The following is a 27282-nucleotide window of genomic DNA, read 5'->3' as shown; positions in this document are numbered from 1 at the left end:
TCCTTTGCCGCTGGCGTACTCGGGCGGCAGTGTCGGGATCCAATACTCAACTTCAAAACGAATTCCATTTCTCTGGCCAAGACTATCGTTTTCACAAATATACGCCTGTTGGAGACGGGGATTTCTACCGAAGGGAAACGTTTCATATGCACGTGTCCCTCTCGCACTGTCGCACAAATCGTACTATGGCGGCGGCAGCGGCACACGAGCGGAAGCGGCAGCGCGAGGGCAACGCGGCTCCATCGACGGCGGCGGCGGCGGCAGGGGAGGCCCAGTACGTGTACCTGCCTATCGCCGACGCCCTTAAGGTCCCCGGTGTCCGTGTCTGCCTCTTCGCGGCCGTCTCCGAGATCGGCGCCGTCGTCCGCAGCCGAGGCACTGGTGAGCCTCCCCATCCCCTTTCCCTTTTCCCCACAGCTTCCATGCGGCCGTTCCCGTTAGGGTTTTGTTCGCTGCACCGATTGCACTGCTTGGGTGCTTCGGGGCTAGGTTAGACTCGGGGTGGTGTTCTGCTGTTGTTTCTTATGCCTGGAATTGAGCTAGGTAATGCGTAGACGAGCTCTATCGCCGCTGGTCAGATTATAGTGGCACCCACGATTTAAACATTGCCTTAGTTTGTTGCTCGACAGGCTGTTGGTTTCATCGCAAGAAAAACTCGGTTCTTTAAACATCCCTAAATCAACTTTTTGGTGACTTCCGATGAGTTATGATTTCTGCGGAAACCATAAGATAGTGAGGGGGTTCTTCCGTACGCGTTCTCTTGTTTAACTCATTCCTGGCAATGAATACGGAATATATGATAATGCTGTGCTGTAACTACTTGAACAAATTGTTAAAAATTGTTCTAGTTTGGGTTATGCATGGGACATTTTTATGTGTATATCCTTTTAAAGAGATTGTGATAAAGGCCCGCATCCCTCCGGATTTCCATTAGTAGAAACCCGTAAGTTACGGCACAAGTCCTGAGCTACTGTTCAGTCAGCAACTCAGCATACAAAGTTTTAGGCAGAAGCAAACCCCAAAAATAAACAGGGACAACACATTACAAGCCCAGAAATAGAACGGTGTCACCCTATCCTAACCTTGGTAACATTGCAGTGCTTGCTGCAGCCACAACCATTGTCGAACTACTCCTGGACAATGCACCATCTAGTTGAAACACTCTGACCCTCCACTCCGTGCTCCTGGTGAACACCTCCTGCGCCACCGATCTCAATCACCGGACCCCTTGCTGCATCACAGAACGATCAACTTCCCTATGTAATACACCCCATTGCCAATCTAATAACACCACCACGAAGGGATCTGAAGGCAGTTTATTTTGAAAGTAGGCATCATTCCTAGCCCTCCAGAGAGTTAACAGGATCCTTTGTCCTTTCTGGAATAAATTCCTCCAGTCTTCAAACAACTTTTGAATATTTCCAAATAAACCTCTCAAGCAAAAGTACATTTACAGGTATTCCAAATTAACTTTGCAAATGGACAAGAAATGAATAAATGGTCAATCATTAGCCCCACGAAACTGACAAGCTTTAAGCCCCCGGTACCCCCTCTTCTGTAGATTACCATTTGTTAACATATACTGTTTCTTAGCACCAGCCAGAAAAACACTTCAACATTCAATACTTTAATCATCCACATTAGTCCAAACGGATAGCAAGCACCTGGGTTTTCAGAGCTAGATATAAATAATGCATAGTATGTTGTTCTTTGCCACCCAACTTCCATACGTACTAATCTACCTGGTTCCTCAGCTAAGTGGACAACTGCATTATAATTGAAGCAGTTACCACATCCCACATAATGAGCAACTCTGCATAGATTATTCTCCTGACCTTATGCATCCCATCCTTTCTTAAACACATGCGCCATAGTCACATTTACTGAACGCTTGGTAACTTTTAAGTATAGGAAATTCGAAAGCCAAAGATTGCTCTCCCCTCCAGTAATCCTCCCAGAAAAGAGTGGAGTTACCATCCCTTACTTTGTTCTGACGGAAGGTGAAAAACGTGGCTTAATACACATTATACCCTTCCATAAATGTTAGCCACCTGGCTTAATTTTTAGCAGAGAAAGAGTTCCCCTTCTGAATGCTTGTGGCCACTTGAGCTCCTCCTTCCTCTTGCCACAGCAATGTTGCCCTAAAGTAGTCCAACCTCTTGAGAACTCCTTGGGAATCTAAAGGACAGGATATGGAAAGACATGCTACTTAAACAAGAGTTAAGATATATTTTCCCCTATACCCAGCCAACTTCTTTCCACTGTCTTCTCTTGTAGTCCTCCACAAACTGGAATTTTCCGATGAACACATGTAAAAATCTCCCATAAATAGCTCTTTTCTCAACTGTGCTCCTAAGCAAGAAAATTGACTTTCAGACCTGAAAGATGTTCAAATAAGCTTAGTATAAACTTCAAATATCTAGCCTGTTCTTCCAAAAGAATGGTGTCATCTCGAACTTGGTGGTTAATTTATAGGCCTAATTTATATGGTACTCTTGTTTTTATGATTTAGTAATTTCATTTATTTTTATTCTAATCCACATATTGATGAAAATAACACTGTGCCATTCGGTCATGGCTATTTTCCTTTTTTTTTTTACAGATTTCACTCTTACACTGAGGATTGTTGATCAATCACGTACATCTGGGATCTCTGTGACATTTTTTGCAGATAACACTGCACTGCTGCCCTGTGTTAGGTCAACCGGAGATGTGATCAGTCTCCATAATGTTGTGGTATAGCCCAAGACTCTTCAAATGCCCACTTGTCACATTTCATGGCATTTAATTACATTATTCCTTTTGCATGCTTATATGTGCAATTTTCTTCCCTCATTTTTTAACTACCTGGCGGTGACTAGATCAAATCTACTTTTGTCTGCAGATAACAATGCATTATGGAGAATTCTTTGTAACTGTCAACAAAAAGTTTTCTTCATTTGCACTATTTGAAGGGAAAGTGTCTACAGAATTCAGGCCGTACCAGGCTTCTATGAAATATCATGGAAGCAAACATGACGATGGAATTTTAACCCAGACGAGAATGTGGCTTGTGTATCATCCTCCAGGTGACTCCTAATTTAAACACTACATACTACTGTGCATTTCTTTGGGCCACCCATATACATTATGCGCCGTGCCAATCGTGCCATTTCAAAATTTCCACATCTGTGTAATAACATGGAGGCAAACATGATTATGTGCTTCTAACCCAGACAAGAACTCTGCTTGTCTATCATACCTGAAGATTATTTTTTCCTCTTAAACACTATCATTGTCTTCGAACTTTTTCTCCTGCCAGTTAGTGTGTGTGTGATATGCATGAACTTATCTAGCTCTCTTTTTCTTTCTCGGACCTATTTAGCCCATCTGTATACAGTGATCCTTATAATTATTTACTCTTCTGTGTTCGCAAAGGTAACATTATTTGATACTTATTGATACAATTGAATTTGCATTCCCACCTTTACCTTCTTAGGAAAGGGCTATCTTTACATGGGTTTCATTCAAATATAGTGACAGTTAAAAATTTATGTATACACATGGCTCCTTTTTTGTTGGTTTTTGCTTCTTGCCATGATCCTGTGTTTGTAACTTTTTAGTGTTTGTCATTCCAATCTTTGATAAATTTATGCTATTCGGCTGCTTTTTGATATTTCCTTTCTATCCTATTACGATCTATGTGCAACATTGTCTAACAAATTATGATTATGTGTTTGTGCACAGACTCTGAAATATCTCTATCTTCAACGCAGAATATTTCTGTTGAAAGTGTCCTCTACAATATCTGCAACTGTTACTAATGCCTATTTTGTTCCATAGGTCTGAAAGATCTTGAATTGCAACTAAGCAGTATAAAGTCAGATTCTACTTTCGATCTTGTATGCAAGGTTGGTACTTTGTCTAGTCAAATTAGTTTTGATACTAATTTCAACAGAGGACATATCTAGTTTTTCCTTTGTAGGTACTTCATGTCTGTCAAGCTCCGAGTGGGGAATGGATTTTCTATGTTTGGGATGGAACTGATGCTCCTACGACTGAATTTCAGACATTGTAGGGTTAGAATCAGTCCTCATTATTAAACCTCAGCGACACACGGTAGCAAATTAAAATCCGTATTAAATCTAGGATGCGATAGTGCTTTTGACATATTACATCAGGGCCTTCACTACGTTGTTTTGAAGTGAATAGTAACATCTTGAACTTGTGCATCGTAGCAAACACGACTTGCCTTCTTATTAAGAATATGCTAACCTCACTGTTCATTTTTTAAACTAATTGGTCGCCTTGTTATTTCTCTTGGTGAGCTTGTAGTTCGGACACGGAAGCAGTTCCATCAGTCCCTCTACATCTTGAAGGAGCACCTTTACCCAGGGAGGTTTTATGCACACTGCCTTGTATTGGGACTGTCCTGCGGGTTTTCACAAACAAGTTTTCAAAGGAAATATTGCACTTGCAAAAGGATATTTATTGGGCCAGGTTCTGCAATATTACTTGCAAACATGAGTTTGGCATATGGAAAGGCACTTTGCTACCTTCCAGTCGAGTTCGTCTTTTATCGAATGAAGATGGCAGTGTGGTTGAACGATCGAAGTAATCTTCTGTCTTCCCATGAATGTTTAGTGCCTCCTAAACTTCCCTGAGGCAAATATTTACCAAATGCATTAATTACTACAGGATGTATGACAGTCGTTGTGCCATCCAAGTTCATCGACAGCCAATGGCTGGCCTCCACAAGGCCCCTGATATTACTGGTATGCATCATAACCAGATAATTATGTGATGCATGTTTGCTGCCATCTGTTTTTTGCCAAGGCCTGCCATGTGATTATTTGTCAATTCAATTCTATCAGATGTGGAGTACAAAAGAGCAGGTTACACGACATTAATGGAGTCGCTCACTCATGGACAGGTAATCCTCTTCTCCCAACGTTTTTGTCAATTTTTCATCAGCATCATTTGCTGTTTCTCAGGCACTGATTTTGTAATCAATACTGAGCTGGAAGTGTTCTGAAGATTCAGCATCAAAATCTCCTTGTCTTTTGCGCTAGGTGACACATAAATTCAAAACCCTGGTCCGTATTGTCGCAGCATATCCATGTCAAGGCAATGACCTCCATTCACTAGTGACTGGGAATTATTGTCTCCGGTTGACTCTTGAAGATCCTACAGCCAGAATTCATGCCTACGTCCACAAGGAGGATGGGGTAAGATGATACTCCCTTCGTCCCATAATTCTTGTCTCAAATTTTCCTAAAAATGGATGTATCTATTCCTAAAAGGTGTCTAGATACATGTAAGATTTCGACAAGAATTATGGAACGGAGGGAGTACTAATCAGCCTTTGCTCTTTGTGTATTTACCTAAAATGTTCGTTCTCAATAGTAGAAACTATACTTATGAAGTCACGCATAAAATTCACTTTTGCCGAAACCTCTGTACCTTTGTTCATCTTATCCATGTCAGGTCAGATTTTTCGGCGGTTTTCTCACTCCGGACGCGTTGACCAGAAAGATGAACAGGCTTTTGGGTGTTCCAGAGCCAGAAGAAGCTGACGAAGAAGGTACCCCGTTGACCAGGAATCCGCCTTGGGTATGGTGTTGCCTGAAATCCTACCGTCTGGACAAGGACGACCCCTGGGGCAGCAGGCGGTACCGGATCTTCGGCACAGAGATCAGGGATTGAGATGGAACCTTGGACTTGGAGACGAAGCCGTGTACAGTAGTATTTGTTTTTCCGCGTCCAAACCATAGACATCCTGCCTGCCTTGGCATGGATCTTGCTAGGATGGATGGAAACGGAATGGAACACTCTTCAAGACTTCCAGTTGCTGCTATTGTTCCCTTCCTAGAGCCACTTTGTTGTTGTAGCAGTACTCGATTTTGTAGTTATTCATCACTGGTGCCGTTCTGTATGCTTCACTTCTGCTCCTCCCAAATGCTGAAATGCATGCCGCCAGCCGACGACACGATGGCAGTGGGCAGCGGCACTACTGTGTGGCGTGGGGACTCGCTGGATCTTGATACGACGAATTGAAGAAATGTGGGCAATTCCGCGGCGCCCTCTCCATCGCTGAGGGGTGGCGCCGTTCGTGGGGGGTGCCCGGGTGCGCTGTATGACAAGCATCCATGACCTGCTCGATATGGATTTGCATGCAGCAAAGGAAGGCAAGTTATCCGCTGTCAGTGCCGTCTGAGTTTGAAGTGTCTCGCTGAATACAGCAAAGTACAACTTGCTGCTCCTCGATGCCCGTTCACCGTTGTACCTGTGTTTTCCTCGGAGATGTACTCAGGCACCCTCAACTGTTAGAAACTCAGAATCCGTGTGAACTTACACTATTCAAATCCAAACCAAGGACTATGCTAGTGGACGATGGTCACTGGTTAACCTTAATCACTCTCCAAATCCCATGGTGGGTATACTGCTTATCCCGTTTTTATGCAGGGTACATCGAAATGGATGTAAAGGAGTGATCAAGCTTCTCGCTTCTCAGGACCCAAAGACCATGGTTGGTATGTCAGCCGTTTTATTAAAAAAAAGCACACCCGTCCTTGTGTGCTAGTTGTTCTGAAAAACGGCGATGGAATTCACACAACAACAGACCCATGAGCAAAAGATTTCATCGGTAACCTGCGTGAGAACAACTCTAGTGCTGATACGATACATAGCATCATAGGGTCAGCGAATGACTTGGGCATTGGCACGCCTTTCAGGAAGCAATCACCGAGGTCAGTATGATAAAAAAGACACAGGGACCAATTAATGATGATATGACAGAAACTATGCAAACCCTGCAAGATCTAACCGCAAAAAATCCTAATTTACGGTCAGAATGCTTCGAGAAGGATAGCATGGTGGATTACGAAATGGAGAAACCTAATTCTTATTTATACCGGCTGCCGCCACCATATTCACCGTAGCACCATTTTCACCAAATCCTAACTCAAAGAAATCATAGCACCACAACGTACTACTGAGGTCCCCAACCTGTTCCGTTCGCGGAGCAGCACTGAGGGCACCCGCAATGTGTTAGAAAACTTGTCCATAAGTAAAAAGGTGACCCTTAAGGATAGCTTTATACATTGTGGAGGTTGTCCACAAGCACGAAAGGTTAAGGGCAACCCATAAGCTTGTGGGCAGCCCATAAAGCAAAATGTATTACTTTTTAATAGTTTATGTATACATGGAGGCTTACCACTTGCCAATTTTTCTGTGTTGTGGGCCCATCTTAAAGACAAGTTTAGCCACAAGCATTGTGAAATTTTTTAGGTAGCTACAAAACTAGTGCAAAGGTCCCATCTTATTGCAAATGTGACCTTATACACTGGCGATGCTCTAATGAAGGAAGGGGAGGAGGACCACTGGCGGCAATGATGGAGAACGGCAATGCATAGACGCTTTTTTAGGGGAGAGGCGTTTAAAGTCTCGCGGGAGGATGAGACTTAGAAAACAACAAATATGATCAAAATGCCATTTTATTTTGCACTTTGATGATTTGTCCTGTCCTGTATCACTTGCATGTGGGGTATGGGATCACCTCTAAGTGTAAGTGAGACGGAGACACAGAGCAAATCAAAATCCAAGTAAAGTGCGGCAAATGATTAAAAAAACGTACTAATAGATATCTTACTACCTCTGTGCCTAGATGTTTTAAGTTTTTCTAAGTAAACTTCTTCAAATTTGAAGTCTATAGAAAAGTATCAAATAAGTATGCCACGATAATATATATTACTGTATAACGAATTCAATATAACTAATGTAGAGTTGTAAATATTTATAGATTTTCTATAAATTCGGTTGAACTTTAAAGTATTCCGAATTTTTTATACTACTATGAAGGTGGTTCACCGCGACAAAAATGGGTAGCGAAAGAAACGCTGCTCTGAACTCTGATGAAGAGCGCCTTAAAAACGGAACAACCCCGCCACGCCGACGCCCACCCCAATCCTCCTTTTGCCTTTCCCACCACTGCCCCCGTCCCTCCTCCATAAATGGAAGCGCTCGCTATCGGATCCGTGCCTTCCCGGCCAGGCCTACCACCTCCGACCCGCCACTCCCATCTTCGGCGCCCCAAAACCCTACTCGCCTCCGCGCCCCCTTGCCGCATCATCGCCGCCGTTCCCATGGACGGCGCCGCCAGCCGGAGCCCCGCGCCTCTCCGCTGCACTCCCGCCGAGACGGTGAGTTCCCTCTCCCCCTTTGCTGCTCGGGAGCTCGGTTTAGTGCGACTGGCGGCGCTCTCCCCCCTGCCTAGTAACTGATTGTGCGGATAAACTGTGCAGGATGCTGTGGCGACGAGCTCGGACGAGACGGCGGCCACGGCTGAAGCCACCCAGCAGGGCGACGGAATCCCAGTGGAAGATGCCGCCGCAAGCATCGAGGGGGTCGACGGGATAAAGATTCGGAGGCGCCCGGTGACGGGGCCGTCGGTGCACTACGTTGGCCCGTTTCAGTTCCGCCTCGAGAACGAGGGGAACACGCCTCGCAACATCCTCGAGAAGATTGTGTGGAATAAGGACGTTGAGGTTTGGCAGGTATATGACCATGACGTTCTGGAGCGTTGTGTAAGCCATCGAGTGCTACTTCTAGTCTGTGGCTGATGCTCCGGTTGCATTTGGCAGATGAAGGAGAGAAGGCCCTTGTACATGCTGAAAGGTCCGCTGGACAATGCGCCTCCAGCGAGGGACTTTGTAGCGGCCCTGAAAGCATCATATGATCGGACTGCTCTGCCTGCTCTGATTGCAGAGGTCAAGAAGGCTTCACCAAGCCGGGGGGTTCTGAGGGAGAATTTTGATCCGGTGAGTGGATATATACTGATGCTAAAATTAGGTGCACTCGGCTATAACAGTGTCTCGTATGTTATTGGAATTCACCTACTTACTGGATGTGAATTATATTATTCAACGTGTAAATTTCCATTCTTGATGATAACATAGTTATTTTAGTTAAACCTGCCCTATTGTTCAAAAACCTGTTATTGACAGTAAAGTTACCTACGGGGCATACGACTATAGATGGGGATGTCAGGCTGTGCTACAAGTGAGAACTGTGATAAAAGCGATTAGAGATGGTTCATATTTGACACACACACACACACACACACACACACATACATATATATATATATATGATTGCATGCCTGCTAATATTATATTTTGTGACATCTAACATGTTATAGGCATACCTGTATTTTGAACAACCCATATGGAATTTATTGCATATGGCTCTTTTTATGTGTTTCCATATCACTCAGTTCTGTCAGTCCTTAGTAGTTAGTGCCTGCTTGAATTGTCCTATTCGCAGTTAGTGAGACCTTTATTTTTTGACATTCACTCAAACAAATGTACACTATTTTTTGTTGAAGGGGATAGCCCTTCTGCTCTTCATTTTTAACGCCAACTAGAAGCACATATGCATCTAACTAATATTTATTGGGACATGAACAGGTCGTGATCGCTCAAACATACGAGATAAATGGAGCAGCATGCTTAAGTGTTCTTACAGATGCAAAATACTTCCAGGTTAGTAGTTTTTTTGTCTTTGGGAGATTAGCCCCTTATTTGACATGTTAAGTCATGCATGTTGAAGATACTTGGTTTCCTTTGATATGTAACCAGGGAAGTTTTGACAACTTGGAGGCTATACGCAATGCTGGAGTACAGGTGCTGTGTGTTTGACCATATGTTTTGCTTAAAGAAGTCATTGACTCCAGACTTGGTAGTTCAAATGAATGAATGGCTTAAAGATCTGCATTTTTAATGCAGTGTCCTCTTCTGTGTAAAGAGTTCATCATTGATGCCTGGCAACTTTACTATGCACGTTCCAAGGGAGCAGATGCTGTTCTTCTGATTGCTGCTGTCTTACCAGATCGTGATATCAAGTATATGCTGAAAATATGTAAAATACTTGGCATGGCTGCTTTAGTTGAGGTTAGTGAGTTGTTTTTGCTCTATGTTTTGTATGTTGAAGCCTTTTGACTCATTCTCTAGCTGCTCTGGAGTAATTCTGTTACCGTTTCAACTTGCACTCCATTTTCTGCTGCTTCAGCATTCCAAATCTGATGTAATTAACATGTTGACTGTGTTGTTAAAGGTGCATGATGAAAGGGAAATGGACCGTGTTCTAGGGATAGATGGTATTCAGCTCATCGGCATCAATAACCGTAATCTTGGTATGTTATTGTTCATTTGGTTTAGTTAAGTTCTCTTTGGAACATATACTCTCTCCATTCCAGAATATAGGGTGTACATGTTTCTAAATTTTACTTTGACCGACGGTTAGTACACTTATATGTTCATTACGCGATATTAAATTGATATAATTGGATTCATATTCAAAGAGCTGTTCATTGCTATCAATTTTGTATGAACTAATCCACGTAAAGTAGTTAGAAAAATTACCGGTCAAAGTTACATATCGGAAACTTGCACACCCTATATTTTGTAATGCAGGGAACATCACATATCAATTAGGGGTGTTCATTGACAGATTGAGCAAAACTCTTAAGATCCGTTCAGTACCAGAAAAAAGTTACACCACACTAATCAGATAGTAACAATCTTATGCACATGCACATCACGGTTTTGAACAGTCTTTAATAAGCTGTAACATCCCTAATAGTAATGTATTCAAATCCTAACGGGGCCTCACAGTTCTGTGTCTGATATGTTCACTAAAAGTCATTGTGGCTATTTTGTCACCTGGATGCTTGTTGCTTCATATGAATTGGTGGCTTATTTATCTTCATTTGCCATTATACTATGACGCTAATATTACATGGTGCAAATTGACTGACAAAATTATAATCCAGATATTTGATTCTTAATTCAGAATCTAGAGTTACACTTGGTCTAGAAAACCAGCCTTAAGGAAGTATAACAGTGAATGTGTTCATTATCATTAACGATGTTGATCTTGTGGCTGTGAATTTCCAGTGCTTCAAATTCTGTTATAGGCTCATTAGTTCACATGACACATAATTATATTGCAGAGACTTTTGAAGTTGATATCTCGAATACCAAAAATCTTCTGGAGGGTGAACGAGGACAACTTATAGCCCAGAAGGGAATAATTGTAAGCAACTGTTTTTACTTTTAAGTTCTGTGGAAAGTAAAATATAACCATGTTATCTATGGCTCTTGCTACCAGTTTTTTCTTTTTCTTTTTTCACTTTACACTTCCATATTTCTTGATGCAGACATAATTTATTTATTTTTTGGAGTTGACAGCTAGATTACTTGATAATGAAGCACTACCCAATATATTCTACAGTGTAGTTACTTGGCAACAGAAAATATTTTACATGTAATTATGTCCTATTTTGTAAATTTTGACATCTCTTTCTAGCATTAGTTGCTAAGGTTGTTCTTATTTGACATTATTGACACCCGATTACTGGAATTTGGTACCTTAGGTAGTACTATGCTGTGAATCTGACATATGTATCTTCAGTAATGTTGTAACGCTACTCTTATCTTCAGTAATGATTTTTACTTGGTTGGCTGAAAGGAGATTGTTGGTAATGATACTCTTATCAGTCCATTTTTAAGCACTGTAGCTCTGGGCACATGGAGTCAGTCTATCACATCATGAGAAATTATCATTAAACTGTAATTCATCAGCTAGTATTATTACTGCCGATATTGCTATGCAGAAACTCTCACCTGTTCCACCATGTTAGATTATGCAAGGACACCTTGGCATACAGCATCCATGTTGACTTTTGACCTGTTTCAGGTTGTAGGGGAATCTGGACTGTTCACACCTGACCATATTTCATTTGTTCAGAATGCTGGGGTCAAAGCAGTAAGCCATCAGACAACTCTAATTTTATTTGTTTGAGACATGAGACAACTCTTAAATGAACACTATAGTAGGCTCAATCCGAAATCTAGCATTTCTTGCTTTTTCTGAGCTGACTCCTCGGCACATTGTTGTAGGTTCTCGTTGGGGAGTCCCTCATCAAGCAGGAGGATCCAGGGAAAGCAATAGCTGGGCTTTTTGGTAAAGATATCTCACATGCGAGTGCTGTGTAAATAACGAAATGCCGGATCGCTCATATTTTGTATAGGAAAATGGAGCGTTTCACTTTTTTTGGAGAGTTTCGGCCGGCAATTTTGTTTACTTGGCCATTATCTGCCTTCTTCTTTCGCTGCCTTTTCTTGCACCTTTTTTTTTTAAAACAAACTAGTAATACAGTACAAGAGATGCAACACAAAAGATGTGATCCAATAAGTTGGATGTAGCTTTTAGGAGCTCGAGTTCATTTACCTTCATAGATCTGCTCTTGGCACTTGTTAGCCAGAATACTATTGTTATACTTTGTACTCTGTATTAGCTTTGTATTTCCTTCCCACGATCTCCACTCGGTTTCCCTCAGCAGTTATTCTATAACTCATATATATGTACTCTGCACACGATCAGTCAATCAACAACGATTCTGTATCAATTATCATGGTATCAGTCGCCTAGGTTTCCTTCCATGGCACCACCAAATCTGCTGCTGCTGCCCAATTTCGGCCCCAATTCTGGCACCAATCCTGGCTCCGGCAATACTTCCTCTTCCCAATCAATTCCCCTTTTCTCTCCTCCTTCCTTTAGCGACACCATAGCCGATGTGAGCCCTTATATCATTGTCGTCTTAGATCTAGCCAAGCACAACTACTATCATTGGCATCACCTGTTCCATGTTCATCTTGGATGATGCGCCCTTCGCAACCACATCGATGACGGCCATGTCGCCCGGCCTCAAGATCCTCGTTGGGTGAAAGACGATCCGGCGGTTATTCAGTGGACCTACACGCGAATCAGCACGGAGCTCTTCAACCTCATCGCTCGTGATGGTGCAACCGCTCAGGACATCTGGGTCGATTTGCGCCGCCTGTTCCAGGACAACAGCGACGTGCGCATCAACGCTCTTCACAGCGAGCTCCGCTCCATCTCTCAGGGTGACATGCCGGTCAGCGTCTACTATCAGCGCGTCAAGGCCATCGGCGAAGAACTCCGCGAGCTTGGTGACCAAATGGACAACCGCTCGCTGATCAATGCTTTGTTGGTTGGGCTCAGTGATCGCTTCGACAAGCAGTCTGCATTCATCCCGCTGCTGAAACCGCCACCAACCTTCTCCGAAGTTCGCAGCATCCTTCAGATGGAGGAGATGACACAGGCAAGGAAGATTGCTCGTCCTCAAGTTTTCCACGCCAACACCAGCTCTGCGACGCCGCCGGCACTGCCACCTCATGCAGCTCCCCCTCCTCTGGCCATGCAACCGCCACCTGGATGGTGGCCAAGCCCCAACTATGAAGGGAAGAATCCAGTATACCGGCCACCGAAGTCTGCGGCAACAACTCCTACGGGCACTTCTGCACCTTCTCCACCTGCTTGGCAGGCCCCCACCCACGATCCGTGGACTGGTCTTGTGCAGGCATGGCCAATGCCTTGGAATTCTGCCCACCTCCGGCATGGACACTGGCGCCACCACCTGCTTGGACTACGGCTCCGCGCCCACACACTGGCTCTCCCGGTCTACTTGGCTCAAGGCCACCGGCGCATGCATTTCACGCCTACACCAACGGCGCCCCGTACCAGTCGCCGTACCCGATGCAGCCTACGCCGTACCTGATGCAGCCTCTGCCATACCAGTACCAGCAGGCTGCAACACCACCAGACGTGCCCGCAACTACCACAGTTCCACTGTACCAAGCTGCAGCCGCACCAGGAGCGTCCACGACTACTTCCACGTCCACTCCTGCACCAAATTGGGATCAAGGCGCCTTCATTGCTGCCATGACCAATTTCGCCGCTCAGGGAGAAGGTACGGATTGGATTTTCAATTCTGGCGCTTCTACGCACATGTCTACTACTTCACATATGCTGTCATCTTGTCATCCACCTTCTATATTTTCATCTATAACTATTGGTGATGGCTCCTCTGTTCCTGTTTCCTCTGTCGGCAATGCTTTTCTGCCTTCCTCTCGTAATGATTTATCTCTTCGAGAAGTTCTTGTTGCTCCTGCTCTTATCAAAAACCTCATTTTTGTTCGCAAATTCACCATTGATAACCTTGTCTCTCTAGAATTTGACCCTTTCGGTTTGTCTATGAAGGATTTTCAAACCAAGAAGGAGATCGCCAGATTCAATTGCTCTGGTAGTCTCTACACGTTGTCTTCTGCACCAACAGCCACAGCTCCCTCAGCCTATCTTGCCTCCGTCGACACATGGCATCGGCGGCTAGGACATCCAAACCAAGCCATCCTATCTTCTTCACTTCAGGATTTTCAGATTCCATGTAATAGGGAGTCACATCGTTCTAGTTTGTGTGAAGCTTGTCAAACAGGAAAGCATGTTCGCCTTCCTTTCAGTGATTCTGTTACTCGTAGTACTGAACCTTTTGCTTTATTACATTGTGATGTTTGGACCTCCCCTACCATCAGTGTCTCTGGTTTCAAATATTATCTAGTGGTTCTTGATAACTACTCGCATTTCATCTGGACTTTTCCTCTCCGTAACAAATCTGATGTTCCCTTTTTATTTGCCAACTTCCAACGTTATGTCTCTACTCACTTCTCTCTTCCCATTCGCTTCATCCAATGTGACAATGGCAAAGAATTCGACAACTCCATCAACCGAGCTTTATTTCTTCGACATGGCATTCTCCTTGGCTTTTCTTGTCCATATACCTCTCCACAAAATGGCAAAGCAGAACGCTCCTTGCGAACCATCAATGATATCCTTCAGACACTGCTCATACAAGCCCACATGCCACCTAAATTTTGGGTCGAAGCCCTCCGTCATGCCACTTACCTCCTCAACATTCGACCCACCAAAACCTGTCCCTCTCATACTCCTTTCCAGTCCCTTTTCTCTACATCCCCGAATTACACTGAACTTCAAATTTTTGGATGTTTATGCTTTCCCAATACAGCAGCCACGTCCCACAACAAGCTTTCTCCTCGGTCAACTCCTTGCATTTTTCTCGGTCTATCCGATGATCACAAAGGCTATCGCTGCTATGACCCATTCTCAGGTCGAGTTCTTATCTCCCGTCATGTCACTTTCGATGAAACTATTTTCCCATTTGCTCTTCTTAATCCCACAACCCAAACCTCAAATCCTGAAACAGAAACATGCAGCCCTAATAGCCTACATCTCCCTCTGCCTGTGCATGGTCCTGTAGCCTCGTCCGGTGCGCCAGCTCCTTCCCGCACTGCCACATGTCCTCCCTCTTCACCGCGTGAACCAACCCCTGGTCCCACCACTCCAGCATCCAGCTCCACAACCACGCCAGTCAACAACACCCCTTCCACCCCAACCACGTGTCCACATTCCTCTCCACAAACTCCACATTCTCCTAATTCCATCGAACCAAACTCCTCTGCAACCAGCTCTTCACCCGCTCCTCACCCACTTCCGAAAACAGCAATCCCTGTAGCAATTCCGGCAAATGACCATACCACGCGGACTCGCAGCAAAGCAGGTTTTGGCTTACCTGTTCGCCGTCTGAACCTTCACGCTTCCGCCACCATTTCTCCCATTCCTAAAACCTACAAAGCTTCTCTGCTAGATTCTTACTGGCTGCAAGCAATGTGAGACGAACACTCTGCTCTTCTCCAAAAGAACACTTGGACTCTTGTTCCTCGTCCTCCGCAAGCCAACATAGTCTCTGGAAAATGGGTTTATCGCCACAAATTCCATGCCGATGGCACTCTGTCGAGGTACAAAGCTCATTCGGTCTGCCGCGGCTTCTCCCAACAACCAGGCGTCGACTTTGACGAAACCTTTTCTCCTGTTGTCAAACCCAGCATGATTCGAGTTGTCCTTAGCATTGCCACATCCGCAGCATGGCCCATTCACCAACTCGACATCAAGAACGCTTTTCTACATGGTTCCCTCCAAGAGACTGTGTACTGTCAACAGCCACAAGGTTTCGAAGATCCCGCTCATCCTGATCACGTTTGCCTGCTTCAGAAATCCTTGTATGGCCTCAAACAAGCCCCTCGCGCATGGTTCCAGCGCTTTGCTAGCTTCATCAAAACCATAGGCTTCGTGCCCTCTCAGTCAGATTGCTCCCTATTTATTTTTCATACCAACTTCACACTGCCTATCTTCTACTTTATGTTGATGATATTATTCTCACTGCCTACTCTGATTCCTTCTTACATCACATAATCAATAGCTTATCTCCAGAATTTTCCATGACTGACCTTGGTGATTTACATCACTTCCTTGGCTTCTCTATCACTCGGTCATCTTCAGGTCTTTTTCTTTCCCAATGCCAATAGACATTAGACATCCTATCCAAAGCTGGCATGTTAGACTTGTCATCCTACTCGAACTCTAGCTGATTTAGGACAGAAGCTTTCCTCCGATGGTGATTCTGTCCCTAATGCCACATTCTATCGCAGCATCACCGGCGCCCTCCAGTACTTAACCATCACCAGACCTGAACTTTCATATTCAGTCCAACAGGCTTGCCTGTTCATGCATGATCCTCGTCTACCCCACCTAAACCATGTCAAATGTATCTTACGCTACCTTAAAGGCACTCTAGATTTCGGTTTCCACATAAACAGCTCCCCACCAACTTCCTTGACAGCATATAGTGATGCAGACTGGGCTGGTTGCCCAGATACTCGACGATCTACTTCCGGTTACTGTGTATTCCTGGGCGAAAATCTTGTTTCGTGGTCATCCAAGCGTCAATTAACAGTGTCCAGATCTTGTACTGAAGCTGAATACAGGTCTGTAGCTCATGCAGTCGCTGAAACAGTGTGGCTGCGTCAATTGCTGACTGAACTTCATCGCCCCATTGCTCAAGCCACTCTGGTATACTGTGACAACATCTCTGTCGTTTATATGTCAGGCAATCCAGTTCAGCACAGGAGTACAAAGCACATTGAGATTGATATTCACTTCATTCATGAGAAGGTAGCTCTTGGTCATGTTTGTGTGCTTCACGTTCCAACCAGTGCTCAATTTGCAGACATTTTCACCAAGAGATTACCAACAGCAAGCTTTCATGACATACGTTCTAGTCTCAACGTTGGTGATCCCATCGCTGGCACTGAGGCAGAATACTACTGTTATACTTTGTACTCTGTATTAGCTTTGTATTTCCTTCCCACGATCTCCACTCGGTTTCCCTCGGCAGTTATTTTGTAACTCATATATATGTACTCTGCATACGATCAAACAATCAACAACGATACTGTATAAATTATCAGCACTATCTAACTATCTAAGGTCGTCTTTGTATTGATGACTGACGTGAAAAAGGGGCACACCAGATCTTGCCGTTCCTCCTAGTAGTGTAGAGCATCGAGACAGCCTGACGAGCCAGGATTCCAGGAAACGATGCGCGCCAAAAGGCCGGTCTGGTGTTGTTTCTGTATGCTTCAGCTTCAGTCTTTCCTGAGAATTAATATTCACAGGTTCCGTAAATTTTTGCAGAGGTCACAATGTCTTTTTCTCGCAAGAGTTCACTTGGCTGTAAAAGCTCCTAGTAGGCTGGCGCGGCGGCACGCCGCGCCCGTTTCTATTTATATGTCTAATAATCATTTTTTTATTTTGCAATTATATATCTGTTAAATTTTCCTTATAAACTGTGGTAGTGTGGTGTGACCTAATTTTAGTTTCTTCTGATACTTCCTCCGTCCAACTCTCAATTTCGACTAAATTTGAATGCATCTATACACTAAGTCATATCTAGATACATCCAAATTTTGATAGACTTGAGACATTTTTTGTTGGACGAATGGATTATTATATTTTGGAATCCCATTTAAGTTAGATGATTAAAAGGATTACTATAGTTGTTGGAGAATATTTATAGGAGTGTAAGACTGTAAATGTCAAAATAGTTTTGAACTTCGATAGTATAGATTCTTTTTGCCTACAGATTTAGTATTTATATAAAAAAAACATGCATGTGTTTGTAGTGTACTTTATGCATTTTGTGTTGCTACCTTACTATATTATTTTAAGGCCTATAACTTGGTACAATTCGAACGCTAGTTATGTATTTATCTATTGTGTCTGTCTCGTGGTATCGATCCTTCATAAGTAGTATCTTGAAACTCCGGATGTTTAGCCTCGGAATGCGCAACTTATACCTACAAAATAAGGGAAAACATTTTCATTTAGTTACGATGTTTATACAACTACTCTGCTGTGAAAGAAGCATGTCTTTGTGCAGAGTTAAATCGACAATTATTGATATTGTTTGGCTGCCGAGTAGTGTCAAAGGCTCTCTCTTAACACATGTATTCACACAATTGTAATCACCAACTACATAGAAGTTTGAGAGGATGCACTTTACTGAGCAGCAAATTCATCACATGTAGATTTTCCAAAAAAATATATTGTTGTAGTTGACCTTTTGGAATATGTTTTTTTTTACGGAAAGTTTTAGGTCATAAGACCTCGTGGAAGATCCTTCATAATCCATGCTGTTAAATTATTCTTCGGCATACATTTACATTCAAGTTTGTGGACATTAAGCCTAAACGTCATTCTCATGACATTGAGCAGGCTCCACGAAAAATGTGCATGATAGTTGGAGCCTATAAATGAAAATAAAGGTTACATATTATTTTTATGTAAAAGTGGAAACAATAAGAATACAATTTAACTATTGAGAATAAATATTATTTTGTTACAGGCAACAGTAGATTACCGATGTCACTGTTGGCGTCATCATATTCATCTATGACTTGTTCTCGAATTGTGCTTGTTTTTTTTTTCTGTGAGTTCATACGTGGTAATCTTTTTTTGTGTAGATCTTAGTATAGCAGCAAACTTAATATGCTGCTGGATTTCACCTTGCAGTTGTATCGATCCCGCATAGATCTGATGGCTAAAATAGACAAATAAATATATAAATATCACAATTAAACAATATGTAGAGAGGAATAAGGACAATGAATCACATGGACTACTTGTTGAGTCCCGTAAGAGGCACGGGAAAAGATGGACCATTTGGATGTCTTGGCCGATACATGGATAGAATCCAAAGCTAACTATATTGAGTAGATAGGAAAGATTTTATACACAGCGAGATAGTTATATACGTAGAGGACATTTTTTATTGGCATTGTCGTTTTACATGCCGTGTGAAATCGAAAAAGTAACCCTGACTCGTACACCCTCATTTGTGTGTAGCATCAAAGAAGAGCAACTGTATCAACAACAACGATATTAATCAACTAAAGGCACTATAATGGTAAGAACGCGCTCTAAGCGTATACTATCCATGCAAAAAAATAATTCTTAACTTTGTCGTAAGCCAAGAAAGTTAAACTTTGACCGAGTGTTATATAGAAAAGTCTACTGACAATTGCAACTCTAAATTAGTTTTATTTGAATCTATCATGATATATATTTGAATGTATGATGAAAATGTTGTTATTTTTTATTACTTCGATTAAATGTTACTCCCTCCGATCCTAAATTATTGTCGAAATATTACATGTATCTAGACGCTTTTTAAGAATAGATACATCCATATTTGACAAATTTGAGTCAAGAATTTAGAATCAGAGGGAGTAATTCTTTACTTGAGATAAATATATGGTTTTTTTCTACTCCATCCGTCCCATGTTAAGTGACTTTCTATTGCGTGTACCTAGACGTTTTTTAGCCATAGATACATTTATATTTGTGTAAATTTGAGTCACTTAATATGAGAGTGAGGGAGTATTTAGGGGCTGTTTGGTTGGGAGCCAACACAAACCAACCCAAATAACTAGCAACCAAAGTTTTTTGGCTTTTGTTTGGTTGGGAGCCAAAGTTTTGGTTGCCAATTTAAAATACACCATCTCTCTCACACATTTTTCCTAAATAATCGACAAAGTATGAATTGTGTAAGCCAAATAATTGGCAAACAAACAGCCCCTTCGCAATGGAGTGGAGCAGTAATTAGCAGACTAAAAAGTGACAGCACCTTCCCAAATCACACGATGCAGGGTCCTGAGCGAAAGCAAAAAAAATAAAAAATCCTCAAGCCTCACCGAAAGTTCTGGAGGCAGTCCGCCTGGATACCTCCACCTCCTCGCGCTCCTTTCCGCCGCCCCTTCAGCTGCCTCCCCCCTCCTCCGGCCTCCCGCCTTCCTCCTCCACCACGACAAGCCCCCACCCTCGCGAAGGACATCACAAGCAGCAGCACGGCGCCGCCTACTGTCCGGATCTATGTCTACGACCTGCGCTGCTTCAACCGCGACTGGCTCACCGCCGACCCGCGGTGCGTGCGCCATCTCTTCGCCGCCCATGCGTTTGGTCTACTCGCCCACGCCGTCGAACTCATGCGCCGGTGGCGCCCTGTTGGAACCGCTCTGCCCGGCGCCGACCACGTCTTCGTCGCGTCCCACGACTTCGGCGCATGCGTCCACCCCATAGCGAGTGTCTGCCGCTCTGGCATTTGCTAATCCTGCTGTTTTCGCTGCTTGGTGGTCGCGTATGGGTTAGGTAGGTTCCTTCTGTTTCTTGCGTCCAAATGGGAGCTTGTGAGATGAAAGATTGCTTTGCTTGCTCTGTTTCTAAAAGACATATGAGCTGTTGTTCTTGATAAGGTGTGGCCAAGGTGGATTCCAGTATGTTGTTCTTGAGAAAGTAGTTCCGTTTTGAGTTCTGAATCAACTTATTACTCCATGGGGCTATCCTGAATAATCCGTTAAGTAAAATCCTAAATATAAAAATGAAAGGTTTAATTGCCTGGCAAAATTTAAAAACATTCCTAAGTGCGTGGATAGTTGCACTTGTGGGTAGCACTATAACAGGGTATCAATGGGTAAATTAAGTTTAACTCCATTAGATTATAATTGCAGTTTACTGGTTCTTGCCTTTCGCTTCAACTTATTGCTTTGCCAATATTGTTTCCCGATTCACCTCTATTAGTGTCGTGTGTCTTCACTAAACAAATAGGCCTGAGAATATATTCAACTATAGGAACTGTATATAGATTGCATGGAATGCCATTTATGATTAACTTAGCTATCTGAGGTGACATACAATCAGTTCATACGTAATCCGGAGCCCGCTTATATAATTTCACTTCTCCCGAAATTATCCAATCTTCAAATAATATGCTAAGCATATTACATAGGAATATGAAGAATGAGAGAGTAAAAATGTTGCGTTGTCAAGTGTCTTTATTGTCACACGAAATGTATATTAGTGTGGACAAACTCTGAAATATTAGCTAAATTTGCAAAATATGTCTCACTTATTGGAAATAAAATAACAGCAGCAAAATACTTGTTTATTGCACCGACATCAAGCAATTTATATGATACAAAACATTCGTCTGGATGAACTATTTGATCCATTGAAACAGAAGATGTACTATCAAATGAATATCTTGTTGAAGCTTCATGAAGTATTCAGCTTTATCCAATGAAACAACATATTGTTAAGAAATGCCAATGGAAATTCTTCATTCTCTTCCTTATTGACTGACAATAATAGTGGTAGGTATTGGTAAACTCCTTTCTCATGCAATGCATGTAAATGCAAATGGATCCTCTATATTTCTTGTTTCTATTCAACGTATTCCACTGCACAACACGAATGTAACATTTGCTAAAAATTTGAGTATGCCCACATGTGCAATGGTAGATTTTTCAAAGTAACAAGAAAACGTGACAGCTATGGTTCTCATAAAAAATATATAGATGTATATATAAAGACAAACTGCAGCACTAACATACCGGAAGACATGTATTACTTCTTTATGTTAAGGGAATGAAATGCTCATTTGGTCCGTTCCAATGAGGTGCTTACCATGTTAGAGGAAGAATATTCAAAGCTCCTAACACCATTCCACTCACCGTGCATGTTGCTTGTTCCATCGTAACCTCTGCAGTACGAAAGAAAGGTAGTCCATGATGGATTTAAGAACCTATTGTTCTAAGAAAGACAGAGTCAAGGTGATCCTTGGTCCGTTGAAAATTGGAGACACATCCAAATCGGTTCTTGTTGAGAATAGCCTTTTTTTTCTTTAAAAGACCTAACTTCATGAAGCCGTAGATTTAATATGCCATAAATAAACTCATTCCTAGTCAGATTATGACCGATCTTTTCTAGAGTATGTGATTTATCATTCTTAGTCAGATTATGATTGACCACCTCCCTCCTGCTAGATTTGGTCCCCTGCTTTCCTTTTTGGTAGTCTGAAATATCAGTTTCACTTCGTATAATTAAGTTTCAGATAGCTTTTTAATCTCCGTCTGTTTTGCGTTTTTGCACAGATCAGGCGGCGTGCAAGGGCGGGGTGGCACAACGGGGTTAATTGTTGTTCCTGCTTTGTTCTTAGAGGTAAATAGTTTACACTATTTTTTTTCCATGTGTGTTTCAGTGGTTGCAACAGGAGCAATCTTTCATAAAAACCGTTTTCAGTGGCCGTAGATAGGTGATTGTCCAGCCTTTTTCTCTGGTTTTTTTTACCTGCACAGCCCAACATGCCTTAATGGAAAGAAATCTTCCAAGTTTAGACATCCTAGCAGCAGACCTTTCTCCTTTCGCTTCTCTTTTCGTATGGTTGAGATAGCAGTCAAGTTAGTCGGCACTATGTGTAAGTGTCTTCTAAAGTTAGCACATTTCACACATAATATCAATCAGAAACATGTTTCGTTTGACATGTGTCCCGGACATGTTTTCCTCGGTTTTCAGCGCGGTTAGAAATTGCGTCTCTGTTGATAGTTAAATTTTGCATCATCTTAGCAGCAGCGACAAGCTCCCTCCCTTGTCATTTTCACAGTTTTGTCAAATAATCTAGTGTGTGTTAGTTTTGTCAAATAATTCTTTCTCCAAAGCTCAGACCTGAGCTGGTCTGAGCTTTGGACAGAGTTTTGTGAAACTTTTTCCTTGTAAAAAAATAATTTCTTGATAGTATTGATAATACTTGTCATTTTCAGTCATCAATATAGTGTGTAGCGTTAAATCAGTGTTTAGTTTCAGCAGATTAGGGACGGGGCATCCAAACTATGGACAGAGATATCTATTATAGTTTGTTATTCACTACATGAGTCATCATTGTCAACTGAATCTGAAAATGGAGTCACCTGAAACTAAATACTCCCGTAGCCTGTACTGGGAAATGACACTTCCAAGACTAAATACTGAATGGATGAGAAAAGTACTGTGCATGGGTTGAATTTAGAAATTCTAAGCTTTTTTTGTCTAAAGTTTTTGGTTGCACAGACAAAGCTCTGCATAGCACAATGTATTTTGTTGTTGCTGGTGTACTTTCAGTCTAAGTTTAGCGAGTTGTTGTTGGTTTATTTCAGTTAAGTTTCAATGCCTCAAAACTGAAAATCAAGCACCACTTACTGAACAATAAACTATGGCTAGATTGCTTTCAGTTAATCAGTATTCGTCATTTCTACACATTTGCCTCTGTTTCAGTAAAGTCACGGTGAGGGGGTGGGAAGGTGTTTCAGTAAAGGAAGGAATCATGAACCTTCTCTTGATCTACATGCCTAGCACACGAAAATAGCATCTCATCTAAAAATACAAAAACCTTCCCCACATCTAGCAAAGAGCGGCGGCGCCCAGGGCGACGAGCTCCAGAGCCGCAGCTCCACCGGTCTCCTCCGGCTTCCTCCTCCTGGTTCGTCGTCGATCCCCTCCCAACCCCGACGGGGTCCTGTGCCTTTGGCGATCCATCGATCTGGCGCTGTTGAAGATCCCTTCAGGTAGACGGTTGGTTTTGGAGACAGAGAGGGCGGAGCTGCGCGCAGCGCACCATCTCAGCGACTGCTGTGCTGGCTCAAGATCGGAACCGGGCGAATGTGTCTCTTGTTTAGTTTGCTCTCTCTTGCTTGTTGTGTAGCTTGCTGCTCTGTTTATATGAAAAAAAATTAATGGTTGAATTGCATGCTGCTTGACGGGTGTCCCATTAGCGGTGCTATAGGTGGCACCTAAACTGTGTACGTGTTCAAACTTGGTGCTATAGGTGGCACACTACGTGTCGAAACCTTCATGGTCCACACCGTTTTTGTTTTATTGCAGGATCTAAGCAAGCCGGTTAAGAGGCGGCATGTTTATCTTTTCTTGTTTCTTCTTTGTTGCATTATTGTTTTGCTCAGCCGGTCAAAAAAAGTTAGAAAAAAGAATCAAGTATTTTACGTACGCAACCTGGCAGTAGGCTACTGCCAGCAGCCGGTCAGAACCAACAAAGAACCAGCATCAACAGTGAGAGCCAAAATAAATAGAACTTGAAGCGCCTGTCATACAGACGTAGTGGAAAGAAACAAATATCTCAGCCAGACTGTTAGCACAGGCAGAGCAGCTGTTCACAACCGAGCAAGGAACCGGCATGAGCACTAGGTAGCCAAAAAATAAAATAAGTATTACGTTCGTCGAACAATAGTGGTTATATTAGCTTTTTTTATCAAGGCTTTGACCAAGATTGAATTCATTTATATTTATATGACATATAAGTGATATTATTGTACTTGCAATTAAAATTATGTTTTATGGTTATCATTTTGATCACATTCTTCATCTAGTACTACTGTAATAAAGCCCGTGGGCACCTCTATAGAGCAGAATCGTCGTAGTACACCGTTTCTCCTAAAGCCCCTTTGTTTGACTTCTTCTGCCACTCTCTCCTAGCCACGGACGCAGTTTCCTATTTCTAATTTCTTTCCTTTTTTTCTTTTGGGCTTTACTTTTGATGCAACCGGCTGCTGATCAGTCCTCAGCCTGTCCTAGCGGGTGTTCCCTACTTCCCTTTGCTTTTGGTGACCTGTGCTAGCCGGTTGCTTCCTTTCATTTGCTCTTGGTGACCGGCCGGTTGCCTCAGATAGGTGTTTCCTTTATTTCCTTTTGGTGACCTGCTGCTGCCGGTTGCCTTTAAGTATTAGGACAGGCCACGAGCTCTTTTTTTTTTATGTCAAGACCGTCTTATCTTAGCCATTCCACGTCAATTAGTAAAGACAACAAAACATGTTGTACAATGAGTTATCTCTTAGTGTTCTATCTTAAAATTAATATTTAGATGAATAAAATTAACTAAATGAATGCTAAGAAAAGGTGAAATCTAATACAATGGTAAATATCCTTATCTTTGCCTTATCATTCTTGTGAAGAGATCATCTCTTAATTAAAAGAAGACTTGTGTTTTTTTTTCGTTTCTCTCTCTTTCACATCAGATTTTATCCTATGTGACATCGCTAAGAGAAAGCTGACATCACCCCGTTGTACATGCCCTAAGCTGTTTCCTTTTTTAATTTCGTTTCCTTCTTATTTTTTGGCTCCCTACTGTTGAAGCCCGTTCTTTCTTTTGGTTAGCTGGTTGGTCTGATATATTTATACATTGATGATGCCGGTCTTTTCTTTGGGTATGACCGGCTGCTTATGAGCTAGCCGGTTGCTCTCAGATATTTGTTTCTCTTGTTTTAGCCAGTTGCTTTCAGATATTTTTTCTCTTTTGTTTCCTGATTATTTGTGTGCTCTTTAGGGTGTGTTTGGAGGGCTCCACTCCACCTAAACTCTACTTCACCTCCAAACTTCACTCCACTTCAACTCTACTTCACCAAACAAATGTGTTTGGCACACGAACTAGTTTCAGATCCAAATAATTGAAAGATTGATATGAAAACTCCTTCTTGTCCTTTTTATGTGTTATTTTTTTCATTTTACTGTCGAACCAAACTGCTACTTGCTGCTCCACAAGAACTGATCGATTGATCATGGATTCATGATTTGCCTGGAGTCAATTGATTGATCCACCGTCTGACCACGAACACGCAGCAGCACAGGCACGGGCAACAACAACGCCGCCCACGCCGCCTCGAACTGCAGCGCAGCAGTGCTGTCCCTTACGAGCAGTCGGGGCCCCATCTCAGGCAGACGTCGTGCAGCCGCCTCAAGCAGTAGCAGTCGCCGCCATGGACGAGCAACAGCAGGGCCACCTCGAGCAGCCGCAACCGCGCATGGCACATCAAATCAACAACAGTGCATCGTCAAGGACTGCAGTGGGGGCTTGATCCGGTGGAGTAGAGGGGACGCGCCGCCGACTCCTCATGGCTCGCGGGGGATCGAGGGTGCGCTCGCCGGAGATGGAGGGCGGCGGGAGCGCCGGAGATGCAGCGTGGCTGGCTCTGCTAGGGTTGCAGATGAGCCGGCATGGCGCCATGGCTCCGCCCGTTTATGTCGATAGGAGGAAGACGATGAGTGGGGGGCCTGAGGACAGAGAACATAACCGTTCGGTTCACTAATGGCATTGATGGATAAATATTTCCAATTTTAGGTGAAGTGGAACAGGTGAAGCACCTATTTCTTGACTCCATCTTGACTCCAGTGAAATGAACTAGAGAACAATACTGCTCCACTTCATCTAACACATGAAGTTTAGAATGTTTGGGACAGCTTCACTTGCTTCACGGTGAAGCTGGAAAGTGGAGCTGTACCAAACAGGCTCTTACTGTCGGTGCCTGCGTATTAGAATATACTAGCAAAAAGCCCCGTGCGTTGCTACGGAAGAAAAGAAATTGAAAAACATGCTAGCTTGAGTTATTAAAAGTGGTGTCTTTTGCACGTAGCTACGTATTGAGAGCAACTCTAGCAGTTACTGAAATTTCTGATCGAAAAAACGTTAATTTAGTCTACCGAAAACACATTTTCTGATATAATTTCATATTTTATAATTTTTAGCCCATATGAAAATTATGTTAGTCCCGACGAGATGCTGCTCTCCCTTTGCTCCATCACGCATCTATGCGATGCCATGCCACATATATTGGGCCTGTTTCAACCATCATCGACTAGTCATATGATCAAGTCCAATCGGGTCAAAAAATAGATCCAGGAAAATGGTAAACCTAAAATCATATATGGAGGGGAATTAAATCAATGGAATTTTTAGAGCAGATCCATGTCCTAATTATATTTAGAAAGCATGGTTTGCATGTACCATCAATTAGGCCAAGATTTTAGCAAAAATAAAGAAAAAATAGAGAAAAGCGCCAGTCGTAGCAGCGCCAGAACGCCCGCTCGGGAGCAGCAGCTGCTGCGGCGTCACTGGAGGAAGGCGCGCGCTACCACCATGCCCATCTCCGCCACCGCGCATCGGATCCGCAGCCGCGGCGCGCCGACGACCAGCTAAGGAGGCGCCCGACCGACCCGCCAAGGAGCGGGCGCCGGAGGATCTTGACGACGCAGGCCGGACGAAGGAGCGTCACTGTTGTCTTCCCCACGCGGATCCTCGTCACTGGGATCTGGCCGTCAACGGGACCCAGGCGCTTCGCAACTGGCAGCGTGTCGTCCTACGCCTCCACCTAGTCG

The 27282-nt window shown here is 43.1% G+C and overlaps 4 protein-coding genes and 1 long non-coding RNA gene across 7 annotated transcripts; all 5 read left to right on the top strand.

Annotated features, from left to right (window-relative positions):
* Window positions 1-93: 93 nt before the first annotated feature.
* On the top strand, window positions 94-5930 carry LOC100829262 (protection of telomeres protein 1b). 3 transcript variants are annotated; one of them, XM_014896040.2, is made up of 10 exons: window positions 94-381; window positions 2603-2736; window positions 2885-3068; window positions 3823-3890; window positions 3965-4053; window positions 4315-4593; window positions 4678-4754; window positions 4854-4912; window positions 5052-5207; window positions 5472-5699. In XM_014896040.2, exons 1-10 carry the CDS (start codon window positions 147-149, stop codon window positions 5553-5555), a joined length of 1365 nt encoding a protein of 454 aa, XP_014751526.1. In that variant the 5' UTR covers window positions 94-146; the 3' UTR covers window positions 5556-5699. The 3 variants fall into 3 exon arrangements, with proteins under 3 accessions (XP_014751526.1, XP_014751525.1, XP_003581333.2); XM_014896039.2 differs by having other exon boundaries at window positions 105-381; window positions 2672-2736; window positions 5467-5930; XM_003581285.4 differs by having other exon boundaries at window positions 105-381; window positions 5467-5930.
* A 2002-nt stretch (window positions 5931-7932) lies between these two features.
* On the top strand, window positions 7933-12251 carry LOC100831910 (indole-3-glycerol phosphate synthase, chloroplastic). The gene is made up of 10 exons (XM_003579887.4): window positions 7933-8180; window positions 8283-8534; window positions 8622-8798; window positions 9447-9521; window positions 9618-9662; window positions 9765-9929; window positions 10093-10171; window positions 10991-11073; window positions 11737-11805; window positions 11940-12251. Exons 1-10 carry the CDS (start codon window positions 7992-7994, stop codon window positions 12033-12035), a joined length of 1230 nt encoding a protein of 409 aa, XP_003579935.1. The 5' UTR covers window positions 7933-7991; the 3' UTR covers window positions 12036-12251.
* Window positions 12252-12725: 474 nt separating this feature from the next.
* LOC112269382 lies at window positions 12726-13302 on the top strand. Its single transcript, XM_024456058.1, has 3 exons — window positions 12726-12763; window positions 12811-13165; window positions 13210-13302. The coding sequence occupies exons 1-3, from the start codon at window positions 12726-12728 to the stop codon at window positions 13300-13302; spliced, it is 486 nt and encodes a 161-aa protein (XP_024311826.1).
* LOC112269499 (classical arabinogalactan protein 9-like) lies at window positions 13270-14434 on the top strand. Its single transcript, XM_024456318.1, has 2 exons — window positions 13270-13813; window positions 14104-14434. The coding sequence occupies exons 1-2, from the start codon at window positions 13426-13428 to the stop codon at window positions 14148-14150; spliced, it is 435 nt and encodes a 144-aa protein (XP_024312086.1). The 5' UTR covers window positions 13270-13425; the 3' UTR covers window positions 14151-14434.
* Window positions 14435-19949: 5515 nt separating this feature from the next.
* LOC104585359 lies at window positions 19950-24043 on the top strand. The gene is made up of 3 exons (XR_733099.3): window positions 19950-20460; window positions 22242-22308; window positions 23398-24043. It is a non-coding gene; the product is annotated as an uncharacterized LOC104585359 (long non-coding RNA).
* Window positions 24044-27282: the final 3239 nt, after the last annotated feature.

This window comes from Brachypodium distachyon, chromosome 5 (assembly GCF_000005505.3).
Source record: "Brachypodium distachyon strain Bd21 chromosome 5, Brachypodium_distachyon_v3.0, whole genome shotgun sequence".
In the NCBI taxonomy this organism is placed as follows: Eukaryota; Viridiplantae; Streptophyta; class Magnoliopsida; order Poales; family Poaceae; genus Brachypodium; species Brachypodium distachyon.
The sequence above is the reverse complement of the archived record's forward strand: the minus strand, read 5'-3'. Positions and strand labels throughout refer to the sequence as shown.